The 20,720-nt window shown below is 45.7% G+C and overlaps 1 protein-coding gene across 2 annotated transcripts in view; it reads right to left on the bottom strand.

The window, feature by feature from the left end:
- Window positions 1-1,368: 1,368 nt before the first annotated feature.
- The window catches only part of RHCG (Rh family C glycoprotein), a 350,822-nt gene continuing 331,470 nt past the window's right edge, over window positions 1,369-20,720 (bottom strand). For both annotated transcript variants that reach the window (XM_077263476.1, XM_077263477.1), the window contains exons 10-11: window positions 4,292-4,852; window positions 1,369-3,970 (exon numbers count right to left, since the gene is read on the bottom strand). In XM_077263476.1, the coding sequence (XP_077119591.1) occupies window positions 4,763-4,852 (90 nt within the window). In that variant the 3' untranslated portion in view covers window positions 1,369-3,970; window positions 4,292-4,762. The remainder of the gene's footprint in view (window positions 3,971-4,291; window positions 4,853-20,720) is intronic.

The following is a 20,720-nucleotide window of genomic DNA, read 5'->3' as shown; positions in this document are numbered from 1 at the left end:
AGGGATCGTCCAGCTGAACGCCCACTCTCCCTTTAACTTGGGCATAATGATACTCAGACAACACAGGGTAAAGATAAAACAGTGCAGCAATGCTTTATTGAACCACAAAACAGACAGATAATACACAGAACAGTCTCAGCAAAATTCCACAAGTTGGTGCATATTACAGAGCTTCACCCTTCCTCTGATTCACCAGCATAATGGTAGATGTTACTTCAGAGCTTCCAGTGTTGCTACCCCACCTGTGGCACACACACAGATAGAAGGTAAAGACAAGTGTAGCAAGATGACAGTCCATTCAGTCCATACAAGGCCAGTTGATCCAAGGATCACAACCTGGCTTCATCTTCCAGAGTCATTTACTCCACCTGTTGCATGAACACAGAGAGGAGGTAACGACAAGCGTAAGAAGATGACAGTCCATTGAGGTACAAGGCCAGTTAACCCGAGAGTCACAACCTGGTTCTCAAATGTATCCATGGTTCAGCATTGGTCAATGGAGCAGATCTATATTCTTCCAACTGGGGCAGAAAACCCCTAGGTTGTTTCTTTCCTGTAGAATGATAGATCCATGTCCCTCATGATGGAGCCATGATTTAAAATGGCTGTTGTCCTGTCTCTGGTCCTTTTTGATGTATGGATGTCTTGGCAGAATCTCTGGCTGTTTCTATTTTTCAGTCTCTCTGTCTCTGAGTCTCTTTATACAGAGGCATGTAACTTATTTTTAGATTTAACAAGTGTCCTTCAGTCCAACATCACAGATAAGGGGAAGAATAGTCATGAAATCAAGTAGCACTACTTGATTATTTAATCTATTTGCATAGTTTTCCCTCTCTGCTTTCAAAGTCAACAAACTGGATCCATAACACAATGCATAATTAGCATATCAGCAAATATCACTAGTCATCAAAGATAAAAACACACTATGTTATATGAAATATTAGCTTGACAAGTCAATATTACAGGCTTAGGGTACCGTCACACAGTGCAATTTTGATCGCTACGACGGCACGATTCGTGACGTTCCAGCGATGCATTTACGATATCGTAGTGTCTGACACGCTACTGCGATCCGGATCCCCGCTGAGAATCGTACGTCGTAGCAGATCGTTTGAAACTTTCTTTCGTCGTCTAGTGTCCCGCTGTGGCGGCATGATTGCATTGTGTGACACAGGTTGTATACGATGTGCGCACAGTAACCAATGGCTTCTACATCGCAAATACGTCATGAAATTATCGCTCCAGCGCCGTGTATTGCAACGTGTGACCGCAGTATACGACGCTGGAGCGATATTTATACGACGCTGCAACGTCACGAATCGTGCCGTCGTAGCGATGAAAATGGCACTGTGTGACGGTACCCTTACACAAGCAAAAGTATAGATAACAGAGTATTCTTCTTGGTTTGTTAAAATAGTCATCTGGTTAATTAAAATACAATCCTGTTTCTTCACACAGGGACAGAGATATCATTGGTGCAACCTGTGCATGGGCCCATTTACACCTCCATAGCAGATGGAATTATGCATTGATGAGGAGCTGTTGGCCTGTGAAGGGCCCTTATACTGTTCTTGCACAGGAGCCCTCCTCTGTCATTGCCCACCAGTGTAATTAAGGAACAGATTATTTCAAGACATCTGTATTTCAAGTGTAACATTTCTATTATTACAAACCAGGTACGACCACTCATACATTGCTTGTCTTTATACTATATAAATGGGCACCAGTTTTTGTTTTAATGTGTGTTAAGTTTGGAAGAATACTTGTATGACATACTAAATAAAGTCATGGATCTGATAAGTTGTAATTTCACTAAAAGGTATTTACTTTCAAATACTCATTTTTGTAACTTTTTTTTATTAATTAACACACTAAAATGCAATTCCGTGTAATGCCGTGCAGATCTCTTCAGTCAATATTTCCCTTTTCACTTATGCATTCTATTTTTTTCTTATGTAGTGCAACTTAGACTCCTATATATGTCTTTGAATATACATTTTAGTTTCTGGTCCATTTCTTATTGTTTGCTCTCTGATATGTTTCCCCTAATACAGACTACATTTCCCATGATGCCTGTGGGTTTGTAATGGTGGTCTTCTTACATTGTGGTTGCTCCTATTTTAAGGGTGACATTGAATGTCTATCCTCTCCCACACTGTAGAGTCAAAAGAATTCATGAAACTGTCTAAGGCTATGTGCGCACGGCATCTTTTAGATGCCAAGTTTTTCTTTGATGTCATTATCCTGAAGTTGCTTTGCAGGCGGTTCTGCCTTCATTCTTGCAGGGCTTTGTCATGGACATCTTTTGCCCTGTGCTCACAAGTATAGAGAACACGTGGTTTCTTAGCAGAGACCACCTCAAGAATGGACATGTTACTACTTTTAACCGCTTCAGGGTTTACATACCTTGAATTGGTTAAATGATGTGGCACAAGATGGAACACGTGCACAGCAATGTCATTTTGACATTGCTGTGCACTAGGGTCATTGTATGGAGCGCTTTTACAGTACTTGTTCAGGTGGATTTGTGGGGCAGAATCCTCCTGAAAAAGGCGTTGTATGCACATAGCCAAATGGAAATGCACAACAACAACAAACATTTGTGTTGTGCTTTTCCCAGAATGGACTCACAGTGCATAAATAAACTGTCCTCATTGTCTAAAGCAACCAATTACAGTACAGAAAACATTTTATATTCTGTTTTGTTTTTTAAAATTAAAGCTATACTATAATTAATTGTTTCTTAGTGCTTTTTTATTAGGCAGTTTTCTATACTCTCCCCCTTCTTCGCAGTGTATTAGTCTGCGTTCACACAATAGATTTGCCTTGTGTTTTTTCTCTTTATGCCATAATTGTGGATACAACTGCAATGATTTTGAAATGTATTTTTTTTTTTTTAAATTGTGGCAAAGCAGTGAGTTTAAGCATGTGAAAAGAGCCCTGACATATTCTATTTTTGGGAGTTTTAGTCAGACTCCTCTGCCACCTGCTGGTGATAGGTTTCTGCCTGTCAGTTGGTATCCATACAGAGGATCACAGAGGGTAAAGATGCTTGAAGAGATGTCTGAAAGTTGCCACTAGACATTTAATTAGTGATGATGACATCCTGTATTTTAAAGGCATTCAGAGATTGACTCTCAGACTGCACATGAATGCATAAATTAGACTAGTTGTCAGACTGTAGACCACATGAAACAGTTACCCATAATTCAGGTAGAAAATTTACGAATGTAGCTAAACTGGGATTAACCAAATTAAATAGCTAGAACTGTAAGCTTTATATGTGTAAAAAAAAATATTTTCTGGAGTGCTATTTTAAAGGGAACCTGATAAGAGATGCGTATTCCACAGCCAGATTTTTAAGGTATGTTTTCTCGGAACATACGTACCTTCTCTCTCTAAGGCCTCATTCAGACGATCTTGTTTCATGTACATGTTCTGTGATTTTCATGGATAGAATACGTACCCATGATAATCTATGGTGCTATTCACATGTCCATTTTAATTAGTAAATTGTGTGTCGGGGCCAAACTCACAGAGACATGTCCATTTTTTCCAGTATCAATGATGACAAGTGCCAATACAAGTCTATAGGTCTTTGAGAAACAGGTACAGCACACCGATGGCATCAGTGATCAGTATGCCATTCGAGTGCTGTCTGTATTTAACATTGTAATATATAGAAGTTTTGTGATCTATTTATCCATCCATGAAAAACACAGATGACTACATTGATGGTAAAAACAGACACACAAACCAGGCATTATAGTAAAAATGGTCACACAGACACTATACTGATAGTAAAAATGGACAAACGGACCAGACTCTATGGTAAAAATGGAGACACGGACACTACACTGATCGTAAAAATGGACAAAAGCACTGATGACACACTGATCCAAAGCACTGATGACATTGATACCAGTTTTTTTTTTTGCATATGTGAAAAATACTGTCATCTGAATGAGGCCTAAGGCTACGTTCACATTTGCAGTCGGCGCCGCAGCGTCAGGAGCCGCAGCGTCGCCGCATGCGTCATGCGCCCCTATATTTAACATGGGGGCGCATGGACATGCGTCGCACTTGCGTTTTGCGCCGCATGCGTCCCTGCAGCGTACGCGTCTGGGCGCATTGGACGCAGCAAGTTGCATTTTTGCTGCGTCCAAAATCAATCAAAAAAAGGACGCATGCGGCGCAAAACGCAGCGTTGTGCATGCGTTTTGCTGCGTTTTGTTTGCGTTGTGCGTTGCGGCGCCGACGCTGCGGCGCACAACGCAAATGTGAACGTAGCCTAAAGTATACACAGCTGCAATAATGCAGCCAGTGACTGATTTAAGTAATTTGGGCAGCAAGAATCATAAGACAGGTTCGCTTTAACTGAACAACTCATCCATCTTCAGAAACAGCAATAATTAGACACACTAATGCCGAGTCCTACTTGGGCTGCAGAATTCACAATAGATATCACCAACAGTACATTGAAGGGGTGAAATCTGTGTTGAAAATAAGTGACATTTCATCTGCAGAAGGTGCATGTTGTAGAATTTACAGCATGCTTGTGTTTCTGCTTTTAAAAGCTACTTATGTGTTAAACTTTAATTTTCTGTGGCTTTGCGGTGTGAAATCTACTCAACAAAATTACAGCAAATCCACTATGTATGGATTAACCATAACAAAATCTATAAAAATCAACTACAAAAACTTGGTACAAAAACAAGGCACAGTTTGCACGATATGCTACTCCAAGATTTTGACAAATGCATCAGTTTCCATTGATTTCCCTCAATTGCTCAGGTATATGGGTGATATAATGTTTGGCAATGTCCAAGTCTTCCTCTTCTTCTCCTGGAACCTATGGAGATAGAACAATAACAATATTACTCAATCCCTAATTTAGGAATTTACTTGTCATAGAACAGAACTGAATACTGAATACTGGATTATTTGCAGTATCTAAAGCCAATGACATGACACTGAATTGATTGGCCCCATGAATAAACCTTTATTTTGTAAATTATAAAAAATGTGATCACTTTTCTTTTAGAATCATTACAAAAATGTTTATGTGTCTAGATATTGCAGTTCGCTACTTGGTAAGAAGCCTTCTGAAATATTAACAAAGAAGAGACGCTTTTAATAAATGAATACTCCCGGGACATTTATTTAATAAATCTTATTTAAAAACATGTTATGATTTGGCTGATTTCACAGAGTAAATTAATATTTATTTGTGGGACACTGCCTGTGTGGAAAGTCCACATGAGGTAGAGGGATATTTTCGACAACCCTTAGGTGTGAGTGTAACCTTTGTTCCCTCTATAGCTTCATCTCTGATCCCAACATGTGGACATTTAGTCATATTAGTCAGAATAAGAATAGGAAATGCTGTACTGTTTGTAATAGTAATACAGAAAATATATATAGTATATACTGTATATCCCATAGTGAAGATGATGAAATGTGTCATCAGGCTTCTTTGTTCAATGTATTTTATTGCAATGTTTTTTTTAACATGTTCATTTAACCCCTTCATGACCCAGCCTATTTTGGCCTTAATGACCTTGCCGTTTTTTGCAATTCTGACCAGTGTCTCTTTATGAGGTAATAACTCAGGAACGCTTCAACGGATCCTAGCGGTTCTGAGACTGTTTTTTCATGACATATTGGTCTTCACTTTATTGGTAAATTTAGGTCGATAATTTTTGCGTTTATTTGTGAAAAAAATGGAAATTTGGCAAAAATTTTGAAAATTTCGCAATTTTCAAATTTTGAATTTTTATTCTGTTAAACAAGAGAGTTATGTGACACAAAATAGTTAATAAATAACATTACCCACATGTCTACTTTACATCAGCACAATTTTGGAAACATTTTTTTTTTGCTAGGAAGTTATAAGGGTTAAAATTTGACCAGCGATTTCTCATTTTTACAACGAAATTTACAAAACCATTTTTTTAGGGACCACCTCACATTTGAAGTCAGTTTGAGGGGTCTATATGGCTGAAAATACCCAAAAGTGACACCATTATAAAAACTGCACCCCTCAAGGTGCTCAAAACCACATTCAAGAAGTTTATTAACCCTTCAGGTGCTTCACAGCAGCAGAAGCAACATGGAAGGAAAAAATGAACATTTCACTTTTTAGTCACAAAAATGATCTTTTAGCAACATTTTTTTTATTTTCCCAAGGGTAAAAAGAGAAACTGGACCCCAAAAGTTATTGTACAATTTGTCCTGAGTATGCTGATACCCCATATGTGGGGGGGAACCACTGTTTGGGTGCACGACAGGGCTTGGAAGGTAAGGCGCGCCATTTGACTTTTTCAATGAAAAATTGGCTCCAATCTTTAGCGGACACCATGTTGCGTTTGGAGAGCCCCTGTGTGCCTAAACATTGAAGCTCCCCCTTAAGTGACCCCATTTTGGAAACTAGACCCCCAAGGAACTTATCTAGATGCATAGTGAGTACTTTGAATCCCCAGGTGCTTCACAAATTGATCCGTAAAAATGAAAAAGTACTTTTTTTTCGCAAAAAATTTCTTTTAGCCTCAATTTGTTCATTTTCACATGGGCAAAAGGATAAAATGGATCCTAAAATGTGTTGGGCAATTTCTCCTGAGTACACCGATACCTCACATGTGGGGATAAACCACTGTTTGTGCACACGGAAGGGCTCGGAAGGGAAGGAGCGCCATTTGACTTTTGAATGAAAAATTAGCTCCAATCATTAGCGGACACCATATCGCGTTTGGAGAGCCCCTGTGTGCCTAAACATTGGAGCTCCCCCACATGTGACCCCATTTTGGAAACTAGACCTGATATGAACTGGTGGCCTAGGAGCAGCATGGACGAGCTCTGGAGTAGGTGGCCTCTATACTGACCGCAGACCCTGAACTTAACACCGCAACTAGAAGTAGCCGTGGGATGTTCCTGTCACTCCCTAGACACCTCGTCACAGCCGGAGGACTAATTACCCCTAAAGAAAGAAACAGGAAAACTATCTTGCCTCAGAGAAAATTCCAAAAGGAAAGACAGCCCCCCACAAATATTGACTGTGAGAGGAGAGGGAAATTACAAACGCAGACTGAAAACAGAATTTAGCAAAGGAGGCCACGCTACCTAGAAAGAAAAGACAGGGCAGAGTACTGTGCGGTCAGTATTAAAATACTACAAAAATCCACCACAGAGAATACAAAAATCTCCACACCTAACTAAAGGCATGGAGGGTAACTCTGCAACTCCAGAGCTTCCAGCTAGGCTGAATAAATCCTTACACAGACAAAGCTGGACAAGAAAAAAACATAGCAATTCACTGAACTATAAAGTCCACCGCATGTGGACTGAAAAAACAAAGCCAGGACTTATCTTTGATGATTTGGACAATCCAGCAGGAGAAACCAAGCAGAGATGTGAATTCTCCAGAAAACAATGGACAACTGGCACTCACCAAAGGGTGAGGCCAGACTAAATAGTCCCGTCCAAAGTGGTCGCACCTGATGACTGCTGTGAAGGACAAACAGCAGCACTACCACTTATAACCACAGGAGGGAGCCCAAGAGCAGAACCCACAACAGAATTCACAACATAGACCCCCCAAGGAGCTTATTCATATGCATAATGAGCACTTTGAACCCCCAGTTGCTTCACAAATTGATCCGTAAAAATGAAAAAGTACTTTTTTTTTGCAAAAATTTCTTTTAGCCTCAATTTGTTCATTTCCACATGAGCAACAGGATAAAATGGATCCTAAAATTTATTGGGCAATTTCTCCTGAGTACAATGATACCTCACATGTGGGGGTAAACCACTGTTTGGGCACATGGCAGGGCTCGGAAGGGAAGGAGTGCCATTTGACTTTTTGAATGGAAAATTAGCTCCAATCGTTAGCGGACACCATGTCGCATTTGGAGAGCCCCTGTGTGCCTAAACATTGGAGCTCCCCCACATGTGACTCCATTTTGGAAACTAGGCCCCCCAAGGAATTAATCTAGATGTGCGGTGACCACTTTAAACCCCCAAGTGCTTCACAGAAGTTTATAACGCAGAGCCGTGAAAATAAAAAATCATTTTTCTTTCCACAAAAATGATTTTTTAGTCCGCTATTTTTTATTTTCACAAGGGTAACTGGAGAAATTGGACCCCAAAAGTTGTTGTCCAGTTTGTCCTGAGTACGCTGATACCCCATATGTGGGGGTAAACACTGTTTGGGTACACGTCGGGGCTCGGACGGGAAGTAGTGACATTTTGGAATGCAGACTTTGATGGAATGGTCTGCGGGCATCATGTTACGTTTGCAGAGCCCCTGATGTGCCTAAACAGTAGAAACCCCCCACAAGTGACCCCATTTTGGAAACTAGACCCCCCATGGAACATATCTAGATGTGTGGTGAGCACTTTGAACCCCCAAGTGCTTCACAGAAGTTTACAACGCAGAGCCGTGAAAATAAAAAAATATTTTTCTTTCCTCAAAAATTATGTTTTAGCAAGCAATTTTTTATTTTCACAAGGGTAACAGGGAAAATTGGACCCCAATAGTTGTTGCCCAGTTTGTTCTGAGTATACTGGTACCCCATATGTGGGGGTAAACCACTGTTTGGTCACACGTCGGGGCTCGGAAGGGAGGGAGCACCATTTGACTTTTTGAACGCAAGATTGGCTGGAATCAATGGTGGCGCCATGTTGCGTTTGGAGACCCCTGATGTGCCTAAACAGTGGAAACCCCCCAATTCTAACTCCAACACTAACCCCAACACACCCCTAACCCTAATCCCAACTCTAGTCATAACCCTAATTACAACCCTAACCCCAACACACCCCTAACCACAACCCTAACCCCAACACACCCCTAACCCTAATCCCAACCCTAACCCAACCCTAACCACAACCCTAACCCCAACACACCCCTAACCAAAACCCTAACCCAACACACCCCTAACCCTAACAATAACCCTAACCACAAGCCTAATCTTAACCCTATTTCCAACCCTAGCCCTAAATCCAACCCTAACTCTAATTCCAACCCTAACCCTAAGGCTATGTGCCCACGTTGCGGATTCGTGTGAGATTTTTCCGCAGCATTTTTGAAAAATCCGCAGGTAAAACGCAGATTTCCAGTGTTTTTGGTGCGGATTTCACCTGCGGATTCCTATTGAGGAACAGGTGTAAAATGCTGCAGAATCAGCACAAAGAATTGACATGCTGCGGAAAATACAATGCAGCATTTCCGCGCAGTATTTTCGGCACCATGGGCACAGCGAATTTGGTTTTCAATAGGTTTACATGGTACTGTAAACCTGATGGAAAACTGCTACGAATCCGCAGCGGCCAATCCGCTGCGGATCCGCAGCCAAATCCGCACCATGTGCACATAGCCTAATTCTAAGGGTATGTGCACATGCTGTGGAAAACGCTGCGGATCCGCAGCATTTCCACAGCTGTGGGTCCGCAGCAGTTTCCCATGAGTTTACAGTTCAATGTAAACCTATGGGAAACAAAAAACGCTGTGCACATGCTGCGGAAAAAACTGCGCGGAAACGCAGCGGTTTACATTCCGCAGCATGTCACTTCTTTCTGCGGATTCCGCAGCGGTTTTACAGCTGCTCTCATAGAAAACAACAGTTGTAAAACCGCCATGAAATCCGCAGAAAAAACGAAGAAAAACCACGATAAATCCACTATAAATCCGCAGCAGTTTTGCAGTGCAGATTTCTCAAATCCACTTTGGAAAAATCCGCAGAGGACCAGAATACTTGTGCACATAGCCTTACCCTAACCCTAACCCTAACCCTAGCCCTAACCCTAACCCTAGTTCTAACCCTAACCCTAGTGGAAAAGTAAAAGTAAATATATTTTCTTCATTTTATTATTGTCCCTACCTATGGGGGTGATAAAGGGGAGGGTTCATTTACTATTTTTTTTCTTTTGATCACTGTGATAGTTTTTATCACAGTGATCAAAATGTACATGGAACGAATCTGCCGGCCGGCAGATTCGGCGGGCGCACTGCGCATGCGCCCGCCATTTTGGAAGATGGCGGCGCCCATGGAACAGACGGACAGACACTGGGAGGCTCGGTAAGTATGAGGGGGGAGATCGGAGCACGGGGGGGTGATCGGAGCACTGGGGGTGGGATCAGAGCACGGGGGGAGCGGACAGGAGGACGGGGGAGCGGACAGGCAGATATAGGGGAGCAGAGCACAGGACGGAGGACTGGGGAGGAGATCGGTGGTGGTGGGGGGGCAGATCAGGGTTTCCAGCCATGGCTGATGATATTGCAGCATCGGCCATGGCTGGATTGTAATTTTTCACCACTTTTCATAGGTGAAATATTACAAATTGCTCTGATTGGCTGTTGCACTTTCAACAGCCAGTCAGAGCGATCATAGGCACGTGGGGGCAAAGCCACCCCCCGGGCTAAAGTACCACTCCCCCATCCCTGCAGATCGGGTGAAATTGGAGTTAACCCTTTCACCCGATCTGCAGGGGCGCGATCCCTCCATGACGCCACATAGGCGTCACAGGTCGGATTGCCACCGACTTTCATGACGCCTATGTGGCGCCACAGGTCGGGAAGGGGTTAAGCATATGGATGACATAATGCTTGGCATCTCACAAGTCTCACCATCTTCTCCAGGAAGCCTGTTACTATTTACAGTTGTGTGAAAATGTTTGCCCCCTTCCCGATTTCCTATTCTTTTGTCACACTTAAATGTTTCAGATTTCCAAACAAATGTAAATATTAGGGTTGAGCTAAACGGATCGGACAAATTCAAAAATCGCCGACTTTCGGCAAAGTCGGGTTTCATGAAACCCGACCCGATCCTAGTGTGGGATCGGCCATGAGGTTGGCGATCTCCGCGCCAAAGTCGTGTTTCATATGATGCTTTCACCGCCATTTCTCAGCCAATGAAGGAGGACGCAGAATGTGGGCAGCGTGATGACATAGGTCTCGGTCCCCACTATCTTTTAGAAGATGTTAGCATAGGGAGAGGTTGCTGCAGCTTCATTAGAAGAAGGGATATAGTTAGGGAGGGAAGATTGACCCCCAAACTGCTTGTGCTGTAGCGATTTCCACTGTCCAACACCACCTTTTTTTTGCAGGGACAGTGGAGGCTATATTTTTGTGCATCAGCTCTATAGCTTATTAGGCTGCCTTATAAGGCTCCCTGATAGCTGCATTGCTGTTTGCACGCTGCTGTGCAAACCAACTGCTTTTTTAAAAGCAAAATTCCTGTTGCTCCTTTCTGCACAGTTATCTTGTTTATTTGTCCACACTTTTGTGTGCAGCGGTCCTTTTTATTGCTGCCATACTTGTCCTGGGATCATTGTAGGGAGATTGAAATTGTACTACAGTCCTTGTATTTTTTCATATATCTTACAGCCACTTTCTGCCACTTACATTGTGTTGTTTTATACACTGGGTCTGAGTTGGTGCAGTCTCCCCCCAAAAAAGGGAGATTCAAATTCTCACAAAGTGGATATACTACAGTCCTGTTAGTTTGTCATATATCAGCCAGCCACTTTCTGCCACTTAGGGTATGTGTCCACGTTCAGGATTGCATCAGGATTTGGTCAGGATTTTACGTCAGTATTTGTAAGCCAAAACCTGGAGTGGGTGATAAATGCAGAATTGGTGCATATGTTTCTATTATACTTTTCCTCTAATTGTTCCACTCCTGGTTTTGGCTTACAAATACTGATGGAAAATCCTGACCAAATCCTGATGCAATCCTGAACGTGGACACATACCCTAACATTGTGTTGTTTTATACACTGGGCCTGAGTTTTGGTTCAGTCTCCCAAAAAAAAAGTGAGATTCAAATTCTCACAAAGTGGAAACACTTCAGTCCTGTTAGTTTGTCGTATATCAGCCAGCCACTTTCTGCCACTTACATTGTGTTGTGTTATACACTGGGCCTAAGTTTTGGTTCAGTCTCCCCCAAAAAAAGGGAGATTCAAATTCTCACAAAGTGGATATACTACAGTCCTGTTAGTTTGTCGTATATCAGCCAGCCACTTTCTGCCACTTACATTGTGTTGTTTTATACACTGGGCCTGAGTTTTGGTGCAGTCTCCCCCCCAAAAAAGGGAGATTCAAATTCTCACAAAGTGGATATACTACAGTCCTGTTAGTTTGTCGTATATCAGCCAGCCACTTTCTGCCACTTACATTGTGTTGTTTTATACACTGGGCCTGAGTTTTGGTGCAGTCTCCCTCAAAAAAAGGGAGATTCAAATTCTCACAAAGTGGATATACTACAGTCCTGTTGGTTTGTCGTATATCAGCCAGCCACTTTCTGCCTCTTACATTGTGTTGTTTTATACACTGGGCCTGAGTTTTGGTTCAGTCTCCCCCCCAAAAAAGGAGATTTAAATTCTCAACAAGTTTATATACACCTTCTACCTTGTTTTACAGTACCATATAACGGTTGTTATTTTGGTTAGATTTTCCAAAAAATGAGGAAGTCTGGTGGAAGAGCCCGTGGGCGGTCAATGCCAGCTGGTACTGATGGTGGTGGTGGTGGTGCATCTGGTGGAAGTGGCAAAAGCACGTTAGCACCTAAGGCTGGAGGTGTTGAGCCAGCATCATCGTCTGGCTACACAAGGCCTCAAAGGCTCCCTTATCTGGGAGTAGGAAAACAGCTTTTAAAGCCGGAGCAGCAGGAAAAAGTTTTGGCTTTCCTTGCTGACTCAGCCTCTAGCTCTTTCACCTCCTCTTCAGAAAGTTCCAAATATAAAAGCAGCGAGTTGTCAGTGGATGCTCCCGGTCAGGAACATGACGTTTCCTTGTGTCTTTCACCCAAACCAAAAGTGAAGGATGCCTTAGGCGACACTACAGGTTACTCCATGGAGCTCTTTACACATACCGTGTCTGGGTTAGAAAGGGAAATTGTTAACTGCCCATTACAAGATGAATCGGACATGGAGTGCACTGATGCACTGCCACAGCTAGATTATTATGCTGTTCCATTGACTCAGATCACTACATTGCCCTCGCAGTGTACTGAGCCAGAATCTGACCCCGATGAGACTATGGTGCTATAGCACCTTACACTTTGACACAGAGGAAGGTGCACATGACATTGAAGAGGAGGTGATAGATGACCCAGTTGTTGACCCAGATTGGCAGCCATCGGGGAAGAGGGTGCCGCTGCCAGTAGCTCAGAAGTGGAGGAGGATGATCCGCAGCAGCCATCTACATCGCAACAGCTGTCATCTGGTGTTATGTTAGGGCTAGCGGAACGCACCAGATGAATATATATATTTTATTATGATAGATGCGTTCACAGCCCGGGGTCCACCGTGCAGGAGAACCTGCCGCTAGCAAAAATCGGAACTAAATCGCGGTGTTAGCTAACTCTGTTACTTCACAGAGCAGCCGTGAACTCAAAGCACTGCGCCCTGTTAGACTCCACAGAGGCACAGGCTAACTGCATAAACAAGAGCAGTCAGTGGTCATGCATGCACACAAAACTCCTAGCCGGAGGTGCCAGCATGCTAGGGGCTTATTTCGGCCAGGTCCCTGAATAGCCAAGCATACAAACTCCTCGCCGGAGGTGCCAGCATTCTAGGGGCTTATTTCAGCCGGGTCCCTGAACACACTCATACAAGACCACACTGGCGCAAAGTACATAAATAAAGAGCAATACTAGCGCATGGCTGTGCGGCCATGCGAGCCTTAAATAGTTGCAGCACGTACAGGACCTTCCTGGGAAGGACCAATGAGAGGCTGCCACAGAGCATGAGCACCTACAGGACCTTAGCTGCAGTGTCTGATCATGTGACCCTCGATCTCCACTGAGAGATCTTACTCTGGGAATGCTCAGAACGAGAAAAGCAGGACTTAGTCCCAGAAGCGTCTGCTCGCCGCTGCCCAGCACTGACTTCAATGGAAGAAGCAGGAAAAGCAGCAGTAACTCTCTGTACAGAGTCAGACTGAGCGAGACTCTGGGACCGACGTCTCCGCTGAGCAGACTCCACTGCGGCAGGAAAAGAATAGGAGACCGCAGCGGAGATGGCCCGAGATTCCCCCTGTGCAGAGATGGGAACTCGACCCCTAACATTACCCCCCCCTAGGGCCCCCCCTCCTTGGACCTCGCTACGCTCGAAGGCAGCAATGAGCTGCGGAGCCCGAATGCGCTCAGCAGGCTCCCAGGACCTATCCTCAGGACCGTAACCCTTCCAGTCCACCAAATAAAATTTTTTGCCATGAACCACCTTGCACCCCAAAATAGTGTTCACCTCGTAATCGTCCGTAGACGAACCCGATGTCCTGGCAGATGACTTGGAAAACCGGGACATGTATACAGGTTTCAAGAGGGACACATGAAAGGTGTTGGTGATACCCAGGCGTGGCGGAAGGGCTAAACGATAGACCACAGGGTTAACCTGTTCGAGGACCTTGAAAGGACCCAAGTAGCGAGGTGCAAACTTAGTGGACTCTACACGCAGCCTAATGTTACGGGCGGAGAGCCACACTAAGTCGCCAGAAGCAAACGTCGGAGCGGGGCGCCGATGTGCATCGGCGGAGGACATCATTCTCTCCTTGGAGGCCTGAATAGCATCCTGAGTGCGGTCCCAAATATCCCGTGATTCCACAGCCCAGTCTGCCACCCTGGAGTCAGCAGAAGACACGGGCATAGGCACAGGTACCCGCGGATGCTGACCATAGTTGAGGAGGAATGGGGTTTGTCCAGTGGAGTCGGCTACCGCATTGTTCAGCGCAAACTTTGCCCACAGTAGCAAGGATGCCCAGTCATCCTGCCTGGCTGAGACAAAATGTCGCAGATATGTGACCAAGGAATGATTGGCCCTCTCTACCAATCCATTCGTCTCGTGATGATATGCGGAAGAGAGATTTAACTCAATGCTGAGAAGACGACAAAGCTCTCTCCAAAACCGAGACGCAAACTGGGGACCCCGGTCACTGACAATTTTATCTGGCATACCATGTAGGCGGAAGATGTGCTTTATGAGCAACGCTGCCAAGGCCGTTGCGAAGGTAACCTTGGAAGCGGCACCAAATGCACCACTTTGGAAAAATGATCAGTGATAACCCAAATGATGGTACAGCCCCCAGACTTGGGCAAACCCACCACAAAGTCCATCCCGACCATCTCCCAGGGCCTGTCTGCCACCGGCAATGGATACAGTAACCCAGCTGGCCGTTGTCGAGGAGACTTATTTTTGGCGCAGGAGACACAAGCCTGAATATAATGCCTGACATCACGGACCATATGTGGCCACCAGAACGTCCTCGCCAACAGCTCAGATGTCCTTTTTGTCCCAAAATGTCCACCCACCCTGGACGAATGAGCCCATGAGAAAACCTCCAGTCGCAAACTAATGGGTACAAAAGTCTTGCCCGGAGGCACAGACTCTAGCGAAACCTGGAGCTACGGTTCTCAGACTCTCAGTGGGGACAATAAGCCGAGGCTCCTCTTCCTCCTCCACAGATGACACAACTGAGCGAGAGAGAGCGTCGGCACGAATGTTCTTCTCCCCCAAAAGAAAATGGAGGGTTAAATGGAACCGGCAGAAGAACAAGGACCATCTAGCCTGGCGAGAATTTAACCGCTGGGCTGTCTGCAGGTACACCAAATTTTTATGGTCTGTGAAGACTTGGAAAGGAAAACGAGCTCCCTCCAAGAGATGTCTCCACTCCGAGAAAGCCAACTTCATGGCCAGCAACTCCCTGTCCCCGATGGAATAATTCCTCTCTGCTGGTGAGAAGGTCTTAGAAAAGAAGAAGCAAGGATGCTTCCAACCCTGAGCATCTTTTTGGAAGAGGACTGCTCCAGCACCAACAGATGAGGCATCCACCTCCATGACAAATGGTTTGTCTACATCGGGGCGATGTAGGATGGGAGCGCTATCAAAGTATGACTTTATGGAATTAAAGGCCTTGGAGACCTCCTCAGACCACAATTTGGGATTTGCTCCCTTCTTGGTAAGGGCAACCAAGGGAGCTACCAAAGTTGAGAAGTGTGGAATGAACTGTCGATAGTAGTTAATGAACCTCGTAAAGCGCTGCACCGCTTTAAGAGAATGGGGTTCCTGCCAGTACATCACAGCCTGTAGCTTGGCAGGATCCATAGCCAAACCCTGGGCAGAGATGATATAACCAAGGAATGGCAAGGACTCCTGCTCAAACATGCACTTCTCCTACTTGGCGTAGAGGGAGTTTGCCCGTAAGAGGTCAAAGACTTTGCGAACATCTCTCCTATGGGAGTCAATATCTGGAGAGTAGATGAGAATATCATCCAGATAGACAATGACCGAGGTGGTGAGCATATCCCGGAAGATGACGTTCACAAAGTCTTGGAAAACAGCTGGGGCATTACAGAGCCCGAAGGGCATCACCAGATACTCATAGTGCCCATCCCTGGTGTTAAAAGTGGTTTTCCATTCGTCCCCCTCACGGATGCGGATCAGGTTGTAAGCACCCCGCAGATCTAATTTTGTAAATACCCTTACTCCCCGTAGCCTATCAAAAAGCTCAGATATCAGGGGTAATGGGTACTTGTTCTTAATGGTGATGGCGTTAAGACCCCTGTAATCTATACATGGACGCAGTTCTCCATTCTTCTTCTGAACAAAGAAGAACCCAGCCCCAGCAGGCGACACTGACTTCCTGATGAACCCTCTTGCCAGAGTCTCTTGGATGTACTGAGACATAGCCTCCATCTCCGGGAGAGATAACGGATAAACTCGACCCTGGGGAGGCTCAGCACCAGGCAAGAGGTCAATAGGACAGTCATAGGGGCGGTGAGGCGGAAGGGTCTCCGCTGCCTTTTTGGAGAACACGTCCGCATGAGACCAGTATTGCTTGGGGAGAGAGGATAGATCTGCAGGTACCTCTGTAGTAGCAACCTGAATGCACTCCCTTTGACACCTACCCTCACAAGACTCACCCCATGCCAAAATTCTTCCTGAGGACCACTCGATATGTGGAGAGTGGTACCGTAACCAAGGTATCCCCAACAGGACCTCATCAATTCCCTCAGGTATGACAAGCAGAGATATTGTCTCCTGATGGGATGGCGACATGGACAGAGTAAAAGGAATGGTCTGGTGAGTTATCTGTGAGGGCAGTGTCGACCCATTCACCACTCGTACCGTAACTGGTTGCGCTAGCATAACCAGGGGTATTGCGTGACGTTGGGCGAAGGCGGAAGACATAAAATTGCCCTCCGCCCCAGAATCCACGCAGAGCTCTACTGAGTGGGAAGATGAGCCAATAATAATTGTCCCCTTAAAGGACAATTTTGAGGCAAACGTCACCGTATCTAGTGTACCTCCACCGACTACCACTAGAGGCTGACATCTCCTCGACCGCTGGGAACATCTGGTGGCAAGATGTCCAGACTGCTGGCAAACATGACATACCTTGGGTGCCCAAGCGATCCGGGACTTAGAACCCACTCAAGACACCTCCCTGGACTCATGTGACTCAGGAACCTGGACCGGAGATTCCAGAGGTTTGGCGAAGGTGGGAGCCAGCCGAAACCTCTGCCAACACTGGGCTCACTCTAACCTCCGCTCGTTAAAACGGAGGTCCATACGGTTAGAGACAGTTATTAACTCCTCCAGTGTGGCTGGAATCTCCCTAGTGGCCAGAGCGTCCTTAACGTGATCAGCCAGCCCCCTCCAAAATATGGGGATAAGGGTTTTATCCGACCACTCCAGCTCAGAAGCCAAAGTTCAGAAACGGATGGCAAATTGGCTGACCAAGGACTCACCCTGAGTTAATGCCAGCAGTTGGAGCGCCATATCATGGGTGACTTGAGGTCCTAGGAAGACCTGTTTCAGTGTGCTCAGAAACAACAGAGCACTCTGCACCACACGATCGTCACGCTCCCACAGCGGCGTAGCCCATTCCAACGCCCTGTCCGACAAGAGGGACACAATAAATCCCACCTTAGCCCGCTCTGTGGGAAAACGTGCAGCCAGTAGCTCGAGGTGAATAGAGCACTGACTCATGAATCTGCTTTCTCCAGAAAATTTTTCTGGCAGCGGGAGGCGCGAAAATGTCGGAACAGGGGTGGCAGTGGACAAGGTTGCTGCAGCCACGCTAGCAGCCTGTACAGCAACTGCGGAAATATCCACAGCTGAGGTTGAGCTCTCGAGAGCCGCCAACCTACCCTCCAGCTGCTGGATATACCGCAAATATTGCTGTATGTAAGCCATTAACTAGCCAGACCCTGGCGCTAGTATTATGTTATGTTATGGCTAGCGGAACGCACCAGATGAATATATAGATTTTATTATGATAGATGCGTTCACAGCCCGGGGTCCACCGTGCAGGAGAACCTGCCGCTAGCAAATAGCGGAACTAAATGGTGGTGTTAGCTAACTCTGTTACTTCACAGAGCAGCCGTGAACTCAAAGCACTGCGCCCTGTTAGACTCCACAGAGCCACAGGCTAACTGCCTAAACAAGAGCAGTCAGTGGTCATGCATGCACACAAAACTCCTAGCCGGAGGTGCCAGTGTTCTAGGGGCTTATTTCGGCCAGGTCCCTGAATAGCCAAGCATACAAACTCCTCGCCGGAGGTGCCAGCATTCTAGGGGCTTATTTCAGCCGGGTCCCTGAACATACTCATACAAGACCACACTGGCGCAAAGTACATAAATAAAGAGCAATATTAGCGCATGGCCATGCGGCCATGCGAGCCTTAAATAATTGCAGCACGTACAGGACCTTCCAGGGAAGGACCAATGAGAGGCTGCCACATAGCATGAGCACCTACAGGACCTCAGCTGCAGTGTCTGATCATGTGACCCTCGATCTTCACTGAGAGATCTTACTCTGGGAATGCTCAGAACGAGAAAAGCAGGACCCCTAAGATCTGGCAGGCCCATATCAGGGCAAAAAAGTTTCTCAAAAACAGTATCAGGACAGCGTGGCCATCCGGTGAAAGTAGCACAGCGTGCAATGCCTGAAAAGGTAATCCATAGTAGGGAGAGTGTAGTGTGGCAATTTTTTAACCAAGATCCGAATGATCAGTGCAAAGTTATCTGTAAGAAATGCTCAAAGACCTTTAGCAGAGGGAAGAATCTTCAAAATTTAAATACAACGTGCATGCTTAGACATTTAACCAGCATGCACTTGCAAGCCTGGACTAACTACCAAATGTCCCATACCGTTGGTGCACCTGCTCAGAATGAAGGTAGTCAGCAACTCTACATTGCTTCCCTCACTGTAAGCCCCCCGGTTAGGACACCACCAGTAGCAAATGTGGAGGTATCGTCGCAAGGCCAAAGCAGTCAGGGAATCACACGGTTTTTGGTAGGAAACACTGTATGTAGGTCAACATCAAGAATACAATCACCAACCCTCTCTCAATCCGCCATGTCCACAACCACCACCACCACCGCTAGTTCCACCATATGCAGCTCTCCAGTCCAGCTCACCCTACAAGAGACTCTCGTTAGGAAAAGAAAGTACTCATCCTCTCATCAGCGTACACAGGGTTTGAACGCCCACATTGCTATACTAATCTCGTTAGAAATGATGCCCTACCGGTTGCTTGAAAGGGAAGCTTTCAAAGACCTGATGGCCTACGCAGTACCACGCTATAACCTACCCAGTCGGCACTTCTTTGCGAGAAAAGCCATCCCAGCCCTCCACCAGCATGTCAAAGACCGCATTGTCCATGCACTGAGGCAATCAGTCAGTGGAAAGGTGCACCTCACAACAGATGCATGGACCAGTAGGCATGGCCAGGGACGTTACGTGTCCATCACGGTGCACTGGGTTAATGTGGTGGATGCAGGGTCCACAGGGGACAGCCATCGTGGGACAGTTCTGCCTAGCCCACGGTCTAGGAAACAGTTGGCTGTAGGCATTCTCCATCCCTCCTCCTCCAGAAGCGAAAGCTCGTCCACAAAGCACAGTCGCATGACCACTCCATCCGCAGCTGCCAGTGTTGCACACGAGGTGTCCCATTATCGAACAGCTAGTGGTAAGCAACAGCAGGCTGTGTTACAAATGAAGTGTTTGGGCGACAACAGACATAACGCGGAAGTACTGGCCGAGTACTTGCAGCAAGAAACTCAGTCATGGCTGGGCAGTGTACATCTTGAGGCAGGCAAGGTAGTCAGTGATAACGGAAGGAATTTTATGGCTGCCATAGCCCTTTCAGAACTGAAACACATACCTTGCCTGGCTCACACCTTGAACCTGGTGGTGCAGTGCTTCCTGAAAAATTATCTGGGGTTACCAGCCCTGCTCCTGAAGGTGCGAAGACTTTGCTCGCACATCCGCCGGTCGCCCGTATACTCCAGCCGTATGCTGAACCATCAGTGATCGCTGAATCTTCCCCAGCACCGCCTAATAATCGACGATGCAACAAGGTGGAACTCCACACTGCACATGGTTCAGAGGCTGTGCGAACAGAGGCGTGCTGTAATTTATTTGTGGGAGGATACACATACACGGACAGGCACTTAGATGGCAGACATGGAGTTGTCTGGTGTGCAGTGGTCGAAGCTACAAGAACTCTGTCAAGTCCTTCAATGTTTTGAGGAATGCACATGGCTGGTAAGTGCAGACGACGCCATCATCAGCATGAGTATTCCACTAATGCGTCTGCTGATGCAAAGTTTGATGCACATAAAGGAGCAGGCATCTGCAGTAGTGGAGAAGGGAAGCCTTGATGACAGTCAGACATTGTCTGCTCAGGGAACTCTCCTGAACGAGGTGGCGGATAAAGAGGA

Source organism: Ranitomeya variabilis, chromosome 5, assembly GCF_051348905.1.
Source record: "Ranitomeya variabilis isolate aRanVar5 chromosome 5, aRanVar5.hap1, whole genome shotgun sequence".
Taxonomy (NCBI): Eukaryota; Metazoa; Chordata; class Amphibia; order Anura; family Dendrobatidae; genus Ranitomeya; species Ranitomeya variabilis.
This window is presented reverse-complemented; position numbering and strand designations above follow the sequence as displayed.